Source organism: Tauraco erythrolophus, unplaced genomic scaffold (genome assembly GCF_009769465.1).
Source record: "Tauraco erythrolophus isolate bTauEry1 unplaced genomic scaffold, bTauEry1.pri scaffold_55_arrow_ctg1, whole genome shotgun sequence".
Lineage (NCBI taxonomy): Eukaryota > Metazoa > Chordata > Aves > Musophagiformes > Musophagidae > Tauraco > Tauraco erythrolophus.
In genome coordinates, this window is record NW_028238623.1 from 16,502 (window position 1) to 32,713 (window position 16,212).

General features: G+C 58.4%; 1 protein-coding gene and 2 non-coding genes across 3 annotated transcripts; all 3 read right to left on the bottom strand.

The window, feature by feature from the left end:
- Positions 1-6,148: 6,148 nt before the first annotated feature.
- LOC147525865 (KAT8 regulatory NSL complex subunit 2-like) lies at positions 6,149-15,718 on the bottom strand. The gene is given in 7 exon segments (XM_086630853.1): positions 6,149-6,267; positions 6,675-6,923; positions 9,589-9,685; positions 10,461-10,614; positions 12,608-12,775; positions 13,207-13,321; positions 15,376-15,718. Coding segments are annotated over 7 exon segments (1,245 nt in total).
- Positions 6,344-6,472, bottom strand: LOC147525866 (small nucleolar RNA SNORA2/SNORA34 family). Its single transcript, XR_015222994.1, has one exon. It is a non-coding gene; the product is annotated as a small nucleolar RNA SNORA2/SNORA34 family (small nucleolar RNA).
- Positions 9,371-9,499, bottom strand: LOC147525867 (small nucleolar RNA SNORA2/SNORA34 family). The gene has a single exon (XR_015222995.1). It is a non-coding gene; the product is annotated as a small nucleolar RNA SNORA2/SNORA34 family (small nucleolar RNA).
- Positions 15,719-16,212: the final 494 nt, after the last annotated feature.

Below are 16,212 nucleotides of genomic sequence, written 5' to 3' on the forward strand. Positions count from 1 at the left end.
TCTTCTCCCCCAGTATATCTTCTCCAGGCCTGAGCCATATGGTATCGAACACCCCCTGACTGATTATGGTCAGCTGCCCAAGCTGTGCCCCCTCGCAGTTTTCCTGTGAAAGGTTGACTCTATCCCAAGCCAAATGCAGGACACACACCTGCCTGCGGGCCCAGGGTGAGCCTGGCAGCCTGGTGGGGGTGAGGAGGAGGTGGAGGCGGAGAAGGAGGAGGTCAGGAGCTGCCAGAGCAAGCGCCCTGCCAAACGGGTGAGGTTGGCCGCCCTCAGCCAGGACAGGGAAAGGCGAGAGGATGATGGAGCAGAGGAGAACCTCTGGCTGGCTGGAAGAGGCTGAAGGGCAATGAGCTGAGCAGGACAAGTAAAGGGTGGTGCTGAAATGTCGTCTCAAGTGGGTACATCGCTCCCCTTCTGTGGCACGTTCCAGCAGTCAGCTTCCTGGGAGCGTGTTACAGGGTGCCCGACATCCCCTGAGCAGCAATGGGTGGTCCGAGCAGTTGTGGCCCCTCTCTGGGCCAGGGCAGACCCAGGCTCCCCTCGCTTGTGCTGGATGGTCCAGGCATGCCCGGGCAGGCAAGCGGAGGGCAGAGGTTTTAACCTCCCCTTTATCGCTTTAAGGGCTGTGCAGAGAAATGAGCCCCAGAGCTGCTTTGGACAATGCGGCTCTTGGACTGTGTGTCCAGTGTGAGTCTCATCCCATGCCTGGAGTAACTCGTTTTGACTTGCCTTCATGTATCACTTTGTTCTCCGGCTTCTCCTTCCTTCTGGACCAGCACCCGTGACAGTTTATCTTACGAAGATGCTAATGGAGCCATGCAGATGGGCGTTGCAGGAATTAGGCTGCAAGGCAAGTGCCTGTATTTCCGCTTTGCTTCGGAGCTCTATTGGTGCATGCGGCGGTTAAGTGCACGGACTCCGTAGATGTGATAGCAGAGTGACCTTTATTATTGTTATACAGGCAGCTTTTATAGATTATTACTCTGGCCACGATGTGTCCACGTGCCCCTCGCCCAGCTGTGATTGGTTACAAACAATAGTGCACGCACCTATTTTAACTTTACTATTGGCTATGCCTAAAAAGGGGCTATTTTCCACCTGCTAAACTAAACATCATTTTCTCACACACTCTATATCATCTTCCCATACTCCCATGTCAGCTTCTCACACTCCCTGCACCAGCTGTTCACACTCCCTTTTCTTTCTCATCCTCTTTACCGGTGTTTTCCAGCTTCTTCACTAACACAGGCTTAAATCATCAAGGCCGGGCCCCAACGGTAACTGTGTGTATGATTCCACAGGTGCAATAGTAAAGAAGGAATTTAAAAAATACCTGAACAAACCCAAAGCCTGAGAAGTTTTACTCTTGGTGAAACTACTTGTGGAAATGGTAAAATCGGTTTGCATCTGTGGGAAAGTACAGCAGCTTCCTGTTGGAACTGAAAAATTAAAACGTAAAGCAGCCTTGGCTGGCAAGTAACTGCTGGAAAGTCTCTTACATCAGTTGGCATGTTCAGAAGCTGTCACATCCCAAATACCTGCCCGTGACCACGTCATGTCCCAGTTAAGGGTCCACAGATACAGTAGCAGGAAAGAGGGAGAGGTGACTCAGATTCGCCGACCCCCTCTGTGTGGATTCAGGTGAGAATGCACCGAAGGTCCGTGGGTAAACAAACCCCTTTATTCCATAGTTAGGCTCATTAGTAAATGATATATAAAGGAGATTATAGATATAGATATAGATATAGATATAGATATAGATATAGATATAGATATAGATATAAAGGATAGCAGAAATACTTATTGCTCACCACGTGTGGGGGGTTTGATACCTTGTTTTACTTACTAGAAAAAAAGGAATCAAAAAGAAGATAAAAGAAAAAGAAAGGGGAATGGAGAGAGACAGAAAGAGGTACATCACCGGTCCAGGTTCCAGCGTTGGTCCAGCTATTGGGGGTCTCTGGTGTGCAGGAGCACTTGTTCAGAAGTCCCCCCAATGGCACTTGCCGCCCCCTTTTATCTCCGCCGCTCACTGCGGACTGCCCCTCTGCCCGTGGCAGTTTTGTCTCGCTGCGTTGATCTCTTCCTCGGCTTCGTCAACATCTTCCGGGAGCTCCTGATGATCCTGGGCATGACCGAGGTGGGTGACGGTGCCCCAGGCACGGCCGGAGCAGGGACAGATCTGCCCCTCGGTGTGAGGGGGACGGGGGCTGCGGACCCAGCCATGACCACCCGCTTCTCCTCTTGCAGAACTTGCAGAACAAGAAGAAGGAGAAGAAGTCAGGCAGCTCCGGGCCGAGGTGAAGCTGTCCCCGTCCGGTCCCCGTCCCCCACCCCGTCCCCATCCCTTCTCCTGTTCATTACAGGGGTTGCGCTTTGCTGCCGATGAAAAGCAGCCCAGAAGTTTTTGCACCTTGTGGGTTTTTCTCTCGTTCAGCTTTTCTTTGATTAGAAACCGGCTGATGTGCGGATCCTGCTGGAGTTTGGCTCCCTCCACCCTCCCCGTTCCATCCCCCCGTCCCCGCGTCCCTCAGGGTTCCCACTGACATGGGGGCTTTCCATCGAGGTTTCTTCCCAGCCCCACGGGTGTTATCCCCCAACCCGGGCAGCCGTGGGCCTCCCCAGTGCCAACTGTGGGGTGGGGAACGGATAGTGGGACCCCCCTGAAGCCAAACACAAAGGAGGAGCCTCTCCTTTAGCACCAGCGCCAAGAAACACAGATCCGCTGGGCAAGCGGTGTTTGACTCCGAGCTCTCCCAATCCCGTCGTCGTCTCTTTGTACACTGGGATGATGCAGTAAAACACTGCAGACGTGAAGCTCTCGCCCCCTCCCTCGCCCCCCCAGCCCCCGGCCAGCACGGGCGGGACGCGGCTGACGCAGAGATGACAGCGGCTGCACAATAATGTATAGAAATAACCTGCGGGAGGGCGGCTTTATAGAGCTAAAAACCTGGGGGGGGGCTGTACACTGCGATAGCACCATCGGGGGGTGGGGCTCAGCCCTGGCTGCCGCAGGGGGAGGCTGTCGTAGAGGGGAATCACTGAGGGACTCGGAGCGCTCCAGCCCCGGGGGCTGTGCCCCCCGTCCTGCGACTGTGCCTCCATGCTGCCCTCACCCCCCACGTCCGAGGCGCTGGGTGTCCGGCTGCTGCTGGTGCTCAGGGCGGGGGGCAGCGGCGGGGGGGGCCTCCAGGGACACCCCGCGACGTCCCGCCAGGCTGCACACGGCCGCCTGGGGAGGGACAGCGTGGGGAGGGGGGGCTCGCTGGGCCCCCCCACTCCCTGCCAGTGCCACACCAGGAATGGTGGGGGGGTCCCAGAGCCCCCTGCTCCCTGTCACCCCCTTACCAGTGTGGGCCAGTGCAGCCCCTCCAGCCCGCTGGGAGGGCAGAGGAAGGGGTCGGCGGCGTTGCAGGCTTTGGCGTTGGGGAAGGTCCAGTTCACACGGGGCCATGCGGCCCTGGCTCGCCCAGACCCCATGGTGGCAATGCCCGGCACCCCAGTGGGGGAGTTCGGCAGCACAGGGGCAACCGGAGGGGACAACAGGAGAATCTGGGGGCAATGGAGGTGGCGAGGCTGGGAGGGAGGGCACTGGAAGCAGGCGAGGTCGGGGCGCATGAAGCACTTGTGACAGCCCTGTCCCCCACCGGGGACCCTGCACGGCTGCACCCCGTGTGGGAGCACTGGGGGCCACCGGCCAGCCCTGGAGGCAACTCTGCTGCCTTCTCCCAACCAATGCGACAAGCAGCAAAAATAACTGGAGCGTCGGTATTTACAGCCCTGCTCGGCGCAGCGGGGACAGGCACAGAGGGGCTGCGGGGTGGCCCCCATGGCCCTGCCAAGCCTTGAGCTGGCCGTCCCCACTGCCGTGGGCTTCAGGGCCCCAGGACCCCACCGGCCACGTGCACAGCAGCACTGTGCACTGGCACACACGGCCGGACCTCGCACATGCTGTCCCCGTGTCTGTCCCCCTGCCGCCCGCAGGGCCGGCAGCAAACCCGGACAGGTCCCTGGGGTGGCCCACGGTGCCCGTGGGTGCGTGGGCCCCCCTCATGCTGCCCCCAGCACAGGAAGCGGCCCCGAGGCCAGTGGCTCTGCCTGTGTGACGAGGGGGAAACTGAGGCTCTGCCTGGAAGAGAAGAGCAGCCCGCAGCCTCCCCAGGCCCTGCTGGGGGGGACAGCCAGGGGTACCCTGACAGATGGACGGCGCCACTGTCCCCTCCCCCAGCACGGGGCCCTGTGGCGAAGGCATGAGGGTCCCTGTGGGGAGGGGGACACAGGTCCAGCAGGGCCAGGGGCACTCAAACCCCGTGTTCCCATCCCCAGTCCCTCTGGGCCAAGGGAGAGCAGTCGCTTGCTCCAGGCTCTGCAGGGACACGGCACGTGCCCAAACCACGCAGCTGTGGACACGCCAGCGCAGCAGGGAATGGTCCCCTGCACCCAGCCACGGTCCCACGGCACAGCCACGACGGGCCGGCCTTGGTGTGCCCCACACCAGTGTCCCCACCCTGAGCCTGGGGACATGGGGTGACAGTCCCAAGTGGCCCCAACACTGCTGGGCTGCTCTTGGGGCAGTCAGGACACACTGGGGACAGCCCAGGGACAGTGAGGATGCACTGGGGACAGCAGGGACACCCTAGGGACAACTGGGATGCACTGGGGACAAGTGGGATGTGCTAGAGAAACAGCCTTGGGGTAGCAGGAACACATCGAGGACAGCTGGGATTCACCAGGGACACGTCAGGGACAGTCAGGATGCACTGGGGACACGGGACACACCAGGGACAGCCAGGACACAGCAGGGAGAAGAGCCTAGATGTACTGGGGGACGGTGGGGACACACCGGGGACAGTGGGGATGGACCAGGGACAGACGGGATGCACCGAGGGCACACGGGATGTTCTGGAGACAACAGCCTGGGGACAGCGGGACATGCAGGGGGCACAGCCAGGGGACGCACGGGGGGACCGGCCGGGACACCCCGCGCCGCCTTCCCCCGGGGACCCCCGGCCCCGCCGCTCGCCCCCACCACCCAGCAGCACGTTCCGGTGCCCGGCAGCAGCGGGGACCCCCCTCCGCACCGCGGGGCTGTCGGTGCCCCCGAGCTGCGGCCCAACTTCCCCGGGGATCCCCCCCGCCAGCGCCGCCGCCGCTCCCCGCGGCGCGGCCGGACTCACCGGGGGCTACGGCGGGGCGGCACAGCCGGAACCGGGACCGGGGCTGCGGCCGGGACCGGCCCGGCGGCGCCGGTGATGTCATGGTTCCACCGGGCCGGCTCCGCCCTGCGCCCCCACCGCCGCCAATCCGTTCCCGGGGGCGGCGGGGGGGGTCCCAGGGCGGCGGGTGTCCCGGTGCCGCCGCATCTCTTCCTTGGGGCCGGGCTCCCCCCTCCCGGCCCGGTGCCTCCCCCCAGCGCGATCCCCGGGGCTGCCCGAGCGGGACCCGGTGCCCCCGCCCCGGCATGAGCTCGGCCCGGTTCCCCCCCGCCCCGCTGCAGCCCCCGAGCTCCGGGGTCTCGTGCGAAGGACCGAAACAAGTGAGCGAGACCCGAAGGCGGGGTCCCACCGGCAGCAGGTCCGCAGGTCCAGGGAGCAGAGGGGTTGCCCCCCCCCAGGGGGGCCACTGATCACCCCGCACCCACCCGTGTCCCCCCCCAGCCCAGCTGCTCCGTCTCACAGCTCTTCTGTCCCCCCTCGCCCCAGGACAGGGGGACACACGACGTCCATCTCCATCGCTTTACTGGGGGGGAGTCCCCACGGAAGGGAACCTCATTCCCAGACCCTATGTCACAGGGCCCATGTCCCATCCCCGGTCCCGGAGCCCCCACCCCTGGCAGCACACGAGGCACAGACCCCACGGCAAAGGACCCCACGGCAAAGGACCCCACAAGCTCCGGAAGCACCAAGAGCCACTGCGCCTGTCCTTGCTCCCAGTCCCACTGCGGCTTCTCCCCAGGTCACCCCATCCCTGCAGAGAGGGCAGGCAGAGCCGGGGGAAGGAGGGGCAGAGCCCCCATTGCTCCAGGGACACCATTGGCAGAGGAGCTGGAGCTGCGGCTCAGCCCAGCACCAGACGAGGACACCGTCCCACCGCTGGGCTCTGTCGCCAGTGGGATTTGCAAGGGAGCGGAGAGAAGCCACCGGTCTCAGCTGACGGACATCGGCTCCAGGCTCCTGTTAGCAGCCATTCCATGGGCCAGGGCAGCACAGGTGGATTCCTCTGGCCGCCTCTCATCACCTGGCACGCGGTCATCAGCAGGTGACCCTGTCGGGGAACAGAAACGCCATGGTGGGCTGGCTGCCGCGGGCGCTGCCCAGGCAGGGGCAGGGCAAGCCCAGTCAGTTGTTGCTCCCACACGAATTGGCTGTTCCATGAGGACCGGAGCGCCAACAGACTGGGAGATGTTTCCTCTGGGCTCCTGCTTGAAACCAACGGCTACAGCAAACTGTTGTTCTTCATTCAGGGCCTGGAGGCACATACTTCAGGGCTGGGGGTCCCCCCACCCCAACATTCGGCTCCCACCAGGGGAGAGGCACCGCAAGGACTCCCCAGCTGCAGGGACAGTGTTGGAGGGGTGATGTTGGAGGGGACGTGGGATGGGGCGTCTGAAGACACCTCCAACGACAACACCCCATGGGCCCGTCCTGAGCCCACGGCACAACTTACGTCACTGAACTCCAAGGGCAAGCTCTCCGTGGGCTGGAGCTCACTGGTGCTCAAGTACAGGTCCGTGGGGGCAGCTCCCAGCTCCTCGGGCACAGCCAGCACCTGCTCGGGCACGTACATCTGCGGACGCAACTGGAGATGGAGCAGGCAGCACGGATCCTCGGAGAGGCTCACAGGGACTGGCTGGTTGCAGGGCACTTCCTCAGAGCCTTGACACGGCTTAAAGAGAGTCCCACTCGTGTCCTGACAGATGTCTGGGAAGATGGGGTCAAGGGAAACCTGCGCAGCAGACAGGCTACAGGCAGACACGTATCCAGAGGCACAAATGCTCCCGGCTCACCCACCGCCCTCCAGCAAACGGTGTTAAAAACCTCGCACATCTCTCCAAGATCAGACTCCAGAGTCACACCTCGACTGCCCGGCGATGAGGGTGACGTTAACTGCACAACAGAAAATGGGGACAACAGTGACAGCCTCCCAGCAATGGCTGGGAGACGTAGCTGGGTCCCTGTACAGCACTCCCAGATCCTCGGATGGAAGATATCACAAACGCACGGGCTTACTTTGATTCGCAGACGTCCACTTACAAGGCATCTGCACAAGCCGCAACATCTAACGCGCAGCGGAGATGCGAGCACACACAATGCTTTTTCCACAGCCAGGAGTTTAGTTCCAGTATTTCTACCTTCCCCAGTGCATTTTCCTTCCCAATGGAAAAACCTATTCCTGCCAGAGGTGTAAATGGGATTTCCTGCCTTTAATCAAACAGAAACTGCTGCGATTGCGTTGTGCTCACAGAGCGATCCACCAGCAGAGAGTAGCTACACACCGAATCCCATCCTCTTCCAAGAGCCCCGTGAAACTCCAGACGGACCCGCCGTAGAGGCTGCTCATGGGTCTGCAGAAACAACATCTCACTGACAGGCGTCAAGTTTCTACTCACTGCTGCGAGAACAGCGGAGGTTGTCACCGAGCGAGCAGAGCGAGGCACAGCCTCCGCGCAGGTGACACCCCAGGGCTGGGGCTGAAGCAGGTTTTGGGTGCGGATCAAGTCTTCCAGGTCGGATCCCTCAGCATCACACCCCCCCAAATAACTGCCCGGCTGTTCTCCACGTTTGTGGGGTTCATGTTGCAGTTTCCTCTTCACACAGCACAGTGTGGGAGACTAAAGACGACAACTACCGAATTTCCAAACCCACATAAAATGGCAAAACGCAGTTTAACCCAGTTTCTTAAGCTGTCTAGGTTTCAGATTTATCCTTTCCTCCTCTTCTCCCTGCACCGAGGCAGCTGCGAACGCTCCGATACGCCTCCCCGGCAGGCTGCAGGGAGCCCATAATCCGTGCTCGCCACGGCACCGAGCCCAGCCCGGAGGAGCCAGATCCCTCAGACACTCGTGGGCAGATGCGGTGAGGAAAGCGTCTCTGTATCAACAGCAGGGTGGGGAAGGCAAATTCCCGTCTCTCCGAACGACTCCCGGATCAAGCACGGACATTACGGGTAGCCGAAGAGCGCGGATTGCCGAGCTGACAAAAATCCCAGGCCCCACCAGGAGCCCGCCAGCCCAGCTGGGATCGGTCCCTCCAGTGCATTGTCACAAACAATCCAGCTCCTGCAAAGCAAACAAAGCCCCAGAGCCCCCGACAACGCACCGAGCGGGGCGGCTGCAGATGGTATCGGCTCCGCGGGGCCGACCCAAGGAAAATGCTGCTTGTGTCCGTGGAAGCCAGCTGACAGCTCGGACGTAAGGAAATCACACCTGGCTTTTTTCCACTCCCTTCTCCACCTGCCCCGCTCAACGCGAGCCAGCTGCAACGAGCGGCTCGAACCGTTTTACAGGTATTTATCCTGACTTTATTTCGGAGTATACGGTCACTAGAGAGAAACAAAAGCAGCTTCCTGCTCTCCGGGCGGCTCCCTGCGCGTAGCTGGAGTTGAGGCTGCCAACTCCAGTAACAAAACCAAACCAAACCAAGAGCTCATCCTCCCCCTCGCTGCCAGCTCTGCTCTGGGACGCAGCGCCGGAGCTTCTCCCGACTCACACCAGCAACAGCTGCTAACGCCGCTCCCACACGATCCAAACCTGCTCCTGGGCACATCCACCCAATCCCCCTTGGACAAGAGCTGCGCAGATGAGGCTTTGAGCAACCTGATGTAGGGGAAGGTGTCCCTGCCCATGGCAGGGGGATGGAACTAGATGGTCCCTTCCATCCCAAACCATTCTATGAATCCATGAACCTGGGGTGACGCTCGGATCGTGGATCCCATGTTGGGGTGGGGATCCCTGAGCTGGAGGGATCCCAGTGGAAATTTCAGTGCTGGCTCTCAAAAAGTCAAGGCTGTTTCAGGAGGTTGAACAGGTGTTTACACACACGTGTGAACCTTTCAAGGAGCAAAAGGAGACTGAGCTGACCCATGGCAGCCCCAAACAGGCTAGGAACTACTGCCTCATTCAGATCGTCCCAAAAAGCACCGAGCAGATGCTTCAGCAGTCAGACACCCTTTCTCTCACCCCAAGAGCTTGCAGACCCTGCTCAGGACAGCTGCTGGCACCCAGTACCTGCAGCCAAGATTTGCTTCTGCTCCCCTTTCACTCAGCCAGAAACTCTCTCATGCCTCCCACAGGCTTTGTGAGGTTCCCTTGTCTCTTCCAAGTGAGCTGGCCACCCCATTTGGATGCTCTGATGAGGCAAGCTCTGCTTTTTGTTGCTCCCACACGAATTGGTCATTCCACGGGGACAGGAACACCAACAGACCAGGAGACGTTTCCTCTGGGCTCCTGCTTGAAACCAACGGCTACAGCAAGCCAGTGGCCTTGATTTGGGGTCAAAGAGGGAAAAAGGAGGATCAGACACACTTCAAACCGCCAGCAAACGGTCGGGGCACAGCCCGAGGCAGCACGGGCAGATCAAAGGATACGCATAAGGCAGTGCCGGGTTATCGGGAGGGACTGGTTGGAGCATCGGACATCGTCGACAAAGGCCAAGCACCTCTGGCTGTAATGGATGGTGTGTGCCTGCACGTCCAAGAGAAGAGCTCAGAACTGGGCTGGAGTTATCCGGCTCTGCTCCAGAGAAACCCCCCCGGCTACACAACACTCACGTCCTGCTTTCAAAACACGCCAAGACCAAACTCCCCGTTCCGCTCCAGCAGAGCCTCATTCCTCATTATCTCCTTCCCATTCAAGCCTTTACTAAACAGAGCTGAGATAAGAAGGCACGACTCGATTTCCATAGGAAGAACTCCACCTCAGAAGTATGTCTCAACAAATGAGGCTTCTCAGACTTATCCTTCAACTTTCAGAAGTCAGGGAAGGGAACGCTTCGAATTTTAAAATGGTTTCCAAGAAACGGCTGCACACAGCTGCCAATTTAGGTTCACGTGTGATGCAAGGCGCCTGCCTTTGGGTCCCCACAGGTCACAGGGCAGTCTGGGTTTCACCATTAAAAGGAGGAGTATTTTCCACACATTTTTCAGCGATGAAAATCAGGCTACCCTGTACCGAGCCCTCCCTTTCAAAAGGGAAAATTCTCCAAGCCCACACTTTAACTTTTGCAGTGTTGGTGCCTGTTTAAAATGACTTGAGGAACCCTCAGCGTCTCAGCCAACACATGGATACTGAGGGTGCTGGCCAGGACCAGATCTTTGTGTCCTTACAGAAAGGGGCAATCCGGCAGGGCCAGAGCGGACCTGGCCTGGGATCACTCCAAGAAAGGGACAAGAGGAGCGACTCCGCTTCCCAGCGAGGCTGTAGCTGCAGCCGGAGGCAATCCCCGCGCTGCTGGACACACCTGCTGGGCAGCGCCGTCGGTCGCCAGCATCCTGCGCTCCTTCAGCTGCCGGCGGAGCAGGGCCTCCACGCCGCAGCGCTGCCGGTAGCGGTGCAGGCGCTTCAGGTTCTCGTGCTCCTTGGCCATCAGTCCCTCCGGGCCCGTCAGAAGGCTGCTGCCTGCGGGGAGCGAGGGAGGGGTCAGAAAATACCACCCCACCTGCCATGTCCTTCCACATTATTATTTTTTTGGTATCGAGAGCCAAAATCAGCTGTGGAGAGCTCCAACAGCTGACTCAGGACACAGAATTCAACGCACAGAGGGAACAAGCAGAGTTGCATGTATAGACAGGAAGCACATCTTTACACAAGAAGATGACAAAACAGACTCCATCCCGAAATTTATCCTAACTTCTCTCTGCACATGAGGAACACTTGATATTTTCAAATATAGAATCATAGAATGGTTTGGGTTGGAAGGGACCTCAAAGATCATCTAGTTCCAACCCCCTGCCATGGGCAGGGACACCCTCCACTACACCAGGCTGCCCAAAGCCTCATCCAACCTGGCCTTGAACACTGCCAGGGATGGGGCAGCCACAGCTTCTCTGGGCAACCTGTTCCAGTGCCTCACCACCCTCAATGTAAAGAATTTCTTTCTTATATCTAATCGAAATCTCCCCTCTTTCAGTTTAAATCCTTTGCCCCTTGTCCTATCACTACACACCCTTGTAAAAAGTCCCTCTTCAGCTTTCCTGTAGGCCCCCTTTAGGTACTGGAAAGCTGCTATAAGATCACCCCGGAGCCTTCTCTTCTCCAGGCTGAACAGAATATCTTTTAAAATAATGTGTCTAGTCAAAAGTTGTGGGAAACTACGGCTGGTCCGTGGATCCCAGGACAGAAGATGAAGAAACTGACCTTGTAGACATTGCTGTGGACCCCTGCAGATCTGAACACTCCCTGAACAGAAGAAATGGAAACAACTTGCAGGTGCTGGGAGAGCCAGGGAACCGTAAGATAAGGAGGAACTGTAAGATAAGAAACTGGGCTGTGTTTCTGCACTAATTGTGTGATGTAATGAATTTGGCTTGGATTACATAGAGCGCGTGATCACCAATCATGTATTAGGCTGAGGCGCGTGAACAGCTGTAGGTAACCAATCACCTGATTGCTTATGTCGCGTGCACTGTTAGAATTAGTATAAAAGTGCTGAAACCTGCAAGAGTGAGATGGAATTAATTATATAATAAATGAGCACTACTTGAGCCTGTGTATGTCGTGTCCGTCTCAACAGCGACATACAGCAACAAAAAGTCCATTGTGATTTCTGCGGGCAGAATAGAAGTTTGTCAAATTTCAGCTCACTCCTGTCTGTGCAAGTTCTGGAAGCTTCTCGTAAGCACCCCGAGCTGTAATTACAGGGCAACGCTGGGGATCTGCTTTTCTATTACTGGTTTGCTAAAAAGAGTTGTACAAAATCGTTATGTACCAAACTCCCAGTTATTTTTACTTGGGACGGAGCTGTATTATGCCATTTTCCAGGATGAGCTGTTCTAAGACCACGCTAGAGAGAGGGTTCTTTGCACTGCAACACTTGCAACCAGTTACACAGCCCGGTTCTGCCTCTGAAGTACAAACTCCTGCCTCCAAGAGTATGTTCCGTGCAGAGAGAAATTTTACTGAGGCAGAAATGCTGTTGCAAGGGAAAGCTGCATCTGTGCTAAGGAGGAATATGTCATTACAGCAGCACTGGTGGAACCACCAAAACAAACTTCTGCCGATACAGACAGGACCTTGCAGGTGAATAAATTTTTTGTTTAGAAAACCAAAACCAGGAAATCCCATACAAAAAAAAGAACTTTTGTCTCAGAATTAACTTTGTAGTCTCATTTCCTGGCAGCACTGCAAACTTTGAAGAGCAAAGAAACACAGCAGCCTTTCTAACCCAAACGATACCAATCTCCAGGCATGGGGCCAGCTACAGAAATACCTTCTCTAACTGACTTTGGGTCCTACAGCAATTTTCACCCTTACGGAGACACAACTGCTCTGAAATCTGCCTCTACGAAGGGCATTTTTTTTTTTTAATACAGAGTTCTGCTGGTGTTTTAGAGAAATGCTGTGCCCTTGGCCAGAGAAATACGGATCAGTGACTGCCTGTACCAGTACTTGCCCAAGGCTTCACGCTCTCCTTTGCGGCTGTGCAGGTATCAGCGCTTCTTCTCCTTCAGAAGGTGCTGGAGTCGCTTGAACTGGTCAATGTAGAGTGACTGCAGCTGGATCAGCTTCTCCCACATGACCAAAGTCACCTCCTCAGCTGTGTATACACCAGCATGCCTGAAAAACACCCACACAAGAAGGGTGAAGTTTCTAAGGGTCCCTCAGGGCTGTTCTGTTGACCAAATGAGACGGACGTTCTCAGAAACACGGGCTGAGCAGGGCTGGATTAGACAGATCAACGGGAATCGAGCAGAAATACTGACTTTTACACATTTATTCTTTTAAGAGATCACTCAGAGACTGCTGCTGAATGGAACACTCCACACTGAAAGGAGATCACTATCAAATGCTCCCCAGAAGAATGACCAGGTCCAAGACTGGTTACCGTTCACACCTGGCAACTCACCAAGGCACAAAGTCCAACTGCGACACCATTAATGTCGTCACCTCTAACATAACCGCCGTCTCCTCTGGTGTCACACTGAGCTCAGAATGCTCTGCACGCTACACGTGTGCAAGAAGCCAGCAGCCACCAGCATCCAGCTTACTTCACGGGATCCTCCTGGTCGCTATCAATGCTGTCAGCTTCGCTGTCCGGGTCCCCTCGCCACATCTGGTCCACCGTGATAGGGTCCTGCTCGCCATCGCTCCAGCTGTCCTCATCTGAAAAGTCAAGTCACCTTCAGCAACAGGACACTGTCGTACACCCTAGCCCTCACTGCTCCTGAACAGGACAGCCGGGGACCCTGGGAGCTTGGCATCTACCTGGGAGCTTCTCCTCCTCAGTGCAGCATGAGCAAGGGATGTGGAACAACAGGAAGCCCGCCAACTCGGCGCAGCCAGAACACAGAGCTCCTGCGGAGCGACACTCCTGCCTGCTGAGGAACCACGACCTGCCGGATGAACGACCCTGCAAGACGGGAAGCTCAGCACGGAGCCAGCACTTGACAGGCACTGCTACAGACTAACACAGCAGAGAGGGAAGCTAATGTTTCAGAACGTCTGACAGGCATCAGAGAACAAGAAGCACAACTGTTACCAGCAAAGCTGTCAGCAGCCGGGAAGAAAATTCATCTACACAAAGCAGATAAACAGGCACTCCTTTATTCCTGCACAGGGGGACATGCTTGGACAGAGCTATCCCCCGTGTCCCCCAGCGCAGGAATAAAGGAGTGCCTGTTTATCTACTTTGTGTAGATGAATTTTCTTCCCGGCTGCTAGCAGTTTTGCTGGTAACACAACCAGGTCATCGACTCCACATAACAAGCGACCAGAGTATCCGTGCTGAGGATTATCCGTAAGCACAGACAACGGCAAGTTAGATTTGCTGGCCTGAGCAGAGGCACGGCACCGCGTGGGTGCACGTACAGCTCTTACGAAGGACCTGCCTGGATCACTGCAGCCACCTTCTGATGGCAGAGGGCAGCAGCCGGACAGTTCTGCAGGACCAAGACAACTCCATGCAGTGTCCAGCGCTCACAGAGTCTTTTTCTAGGTTAAAAACACTTCAGAAAGAGGGAGCCGCTTGTCTGAGGTAACGTAGGGCACCAGCTGAATCAGGAGGAGGACCTTTTTCTGCCCGTTTTGGTTCTACACGGTACAGAACCAGGAGACAGAGGTACTCACCCACCCTTCTTCTCTGGTTTGGGCGCAGCGTTGGGACATCGCTTTCCGTTCTTTGTTGAAACGTAGCTGCACTACTTGAAAGGGGCACTCCTGTCTTCAAGGATGTGCTTAATACAAAACTCCTGCCCCTCCAGCCGTGGCTGGGAGCACTGGCGGTGGGTGAAGGCACACGACAGAGGCTCCTGCGGCCTCGGCACCGGAGTAAGGCGGCCTCGGCTGGAGGGCAAAACGTGGATCCGAATTCTGTTCGTGCCAACACCTGCTCGAGAGATGCAGACCAGTTAAAGGAAATGAAACAAGCTATTGATTAAAAAAAAAAAGAGAAGCAGCATGTGCTAATGCATCTGAATAAAACACTTTGACCCCCTTGTACAGGCGGGAGATGAAGTTACTCCCGCAGAGAGAATTTCTCCCAAAGTCTGAGGAAACTTTTAGCTTTGCAGCAACCCCATTTCTGCGCAGAATAAACCACATCTCGCTCACCCGAGCTACCCCGCAGCAGCACCCATGCCCAGGCGCGGGCACGGACAGCGCTGAGCCCTGGGGGGGGGACGCGTGTCCCAGAGGTACCCCTCACCCCCCTCGCAGGACCCCCTCCTCCCCGCACACGGCTCCCGCAGCCCCACCCCCTCCCAGGGCACATCGCTCCGCCCCACACACACCGCACCAGCCCCGTAACGCCCGATACGAGCCCCATCCCCCCACGGCAGCTGCCCCCCCCTCACGGCCGCCCCCGCTGCCCCCACCCTACCCCTCCCACCGGCCCAGCGCTCCCCCCAGACCCGCTGTCCCACTGCCCCCTCCCCGTGCCGCTCCTCGGTGCCCGTCTCCGCTCCCACTGCATCCCGGTGCGCCCACCGGTCCCGGCGCGGCCCCTCTGCCCCCCACGCACGTGCTGCACCCCCCGGCGCCGCCGGGCCTGAGGGGCGCTCCGGAGAGCGGCCCGGGCAGCGCTGCCGGAGCGGAGGGCGGGGTGGGAACCGGCCCCCCCGGCCGGTGAGGGGTGGCGGGGCCCCGGCGGAGCGCGCAGGTGCCGCGGGGAAGCGCTGCGTGAGCCCCGCACAGGGTGGGCGGCGCGGCCACCATCTTACCTCGCTGCCGCCCCGGCCTCCCTGCTGCCTCGCCGCGCGCCCGCCCCGCCACCTCATTGGCCCGCCCGCCCGCCAATCCGCGACAGGCGCGGAGGCGGTGCCGCGCGCCGTTGGCCGAGCCCTCCGTCACTCCGCAGGGAACAGCCACGCCCCGGCAGTCACGTGAGGCCGGTGCGGCGGAAGCGGGACAGCCCCGAGCGAGGGCGGAGGCGGGAGCAGGTTCGTGCTGCGGCTCGGGAAGGGCAGGAGCTCTCGGCAGCCGCGGGCACACCGCGCGGTCCCAGCGCACCGACAGGGGGCCGAGAGCCCCCCCCGGTTCCCCGTGACAGCTGAAGGCCGACATTGGTCTCTGCTGATGAACGGAACGGGCAGAACGAGCGATTCACCGCGGAGCCCAACAACGCGGGAGCAGCCAGGCCCCAGCAGCAGCGGGGGTGAAGTGAGGGACGGGCCTTTGCCGGGAGCCGAGACCTAAAAGCCGTACCCAAACCGGCGGGGGGGTTACGGACGGCAGAGGGTCAGGAGCTCCCACTGCTCTGAAAACCAGCTCGATGTAGGAGGAGTTGCACAAAACCTACAGAGTGTATTCATTGAAGGGTGGGAAAGTAATGTCTCAGAACAAAGGAAATCGGCTTTTCCGAAACGTTCAGCCAGTGGCTGCCCTGGCCCAGGGTTTAGGTCACGGTCAGAACTGTTTCCAGCTCAGCTGTGAGCAGCCACACACCGATGGGATCCTCTGGAAGAGCCACCCCGTGCCCCGGGCATGGCGACTCTTGAAGCCAACTGTTCTTCACGGCCTCGTCCTGCATCCCGGCTGGGAACGTGCCATGGCGCCCC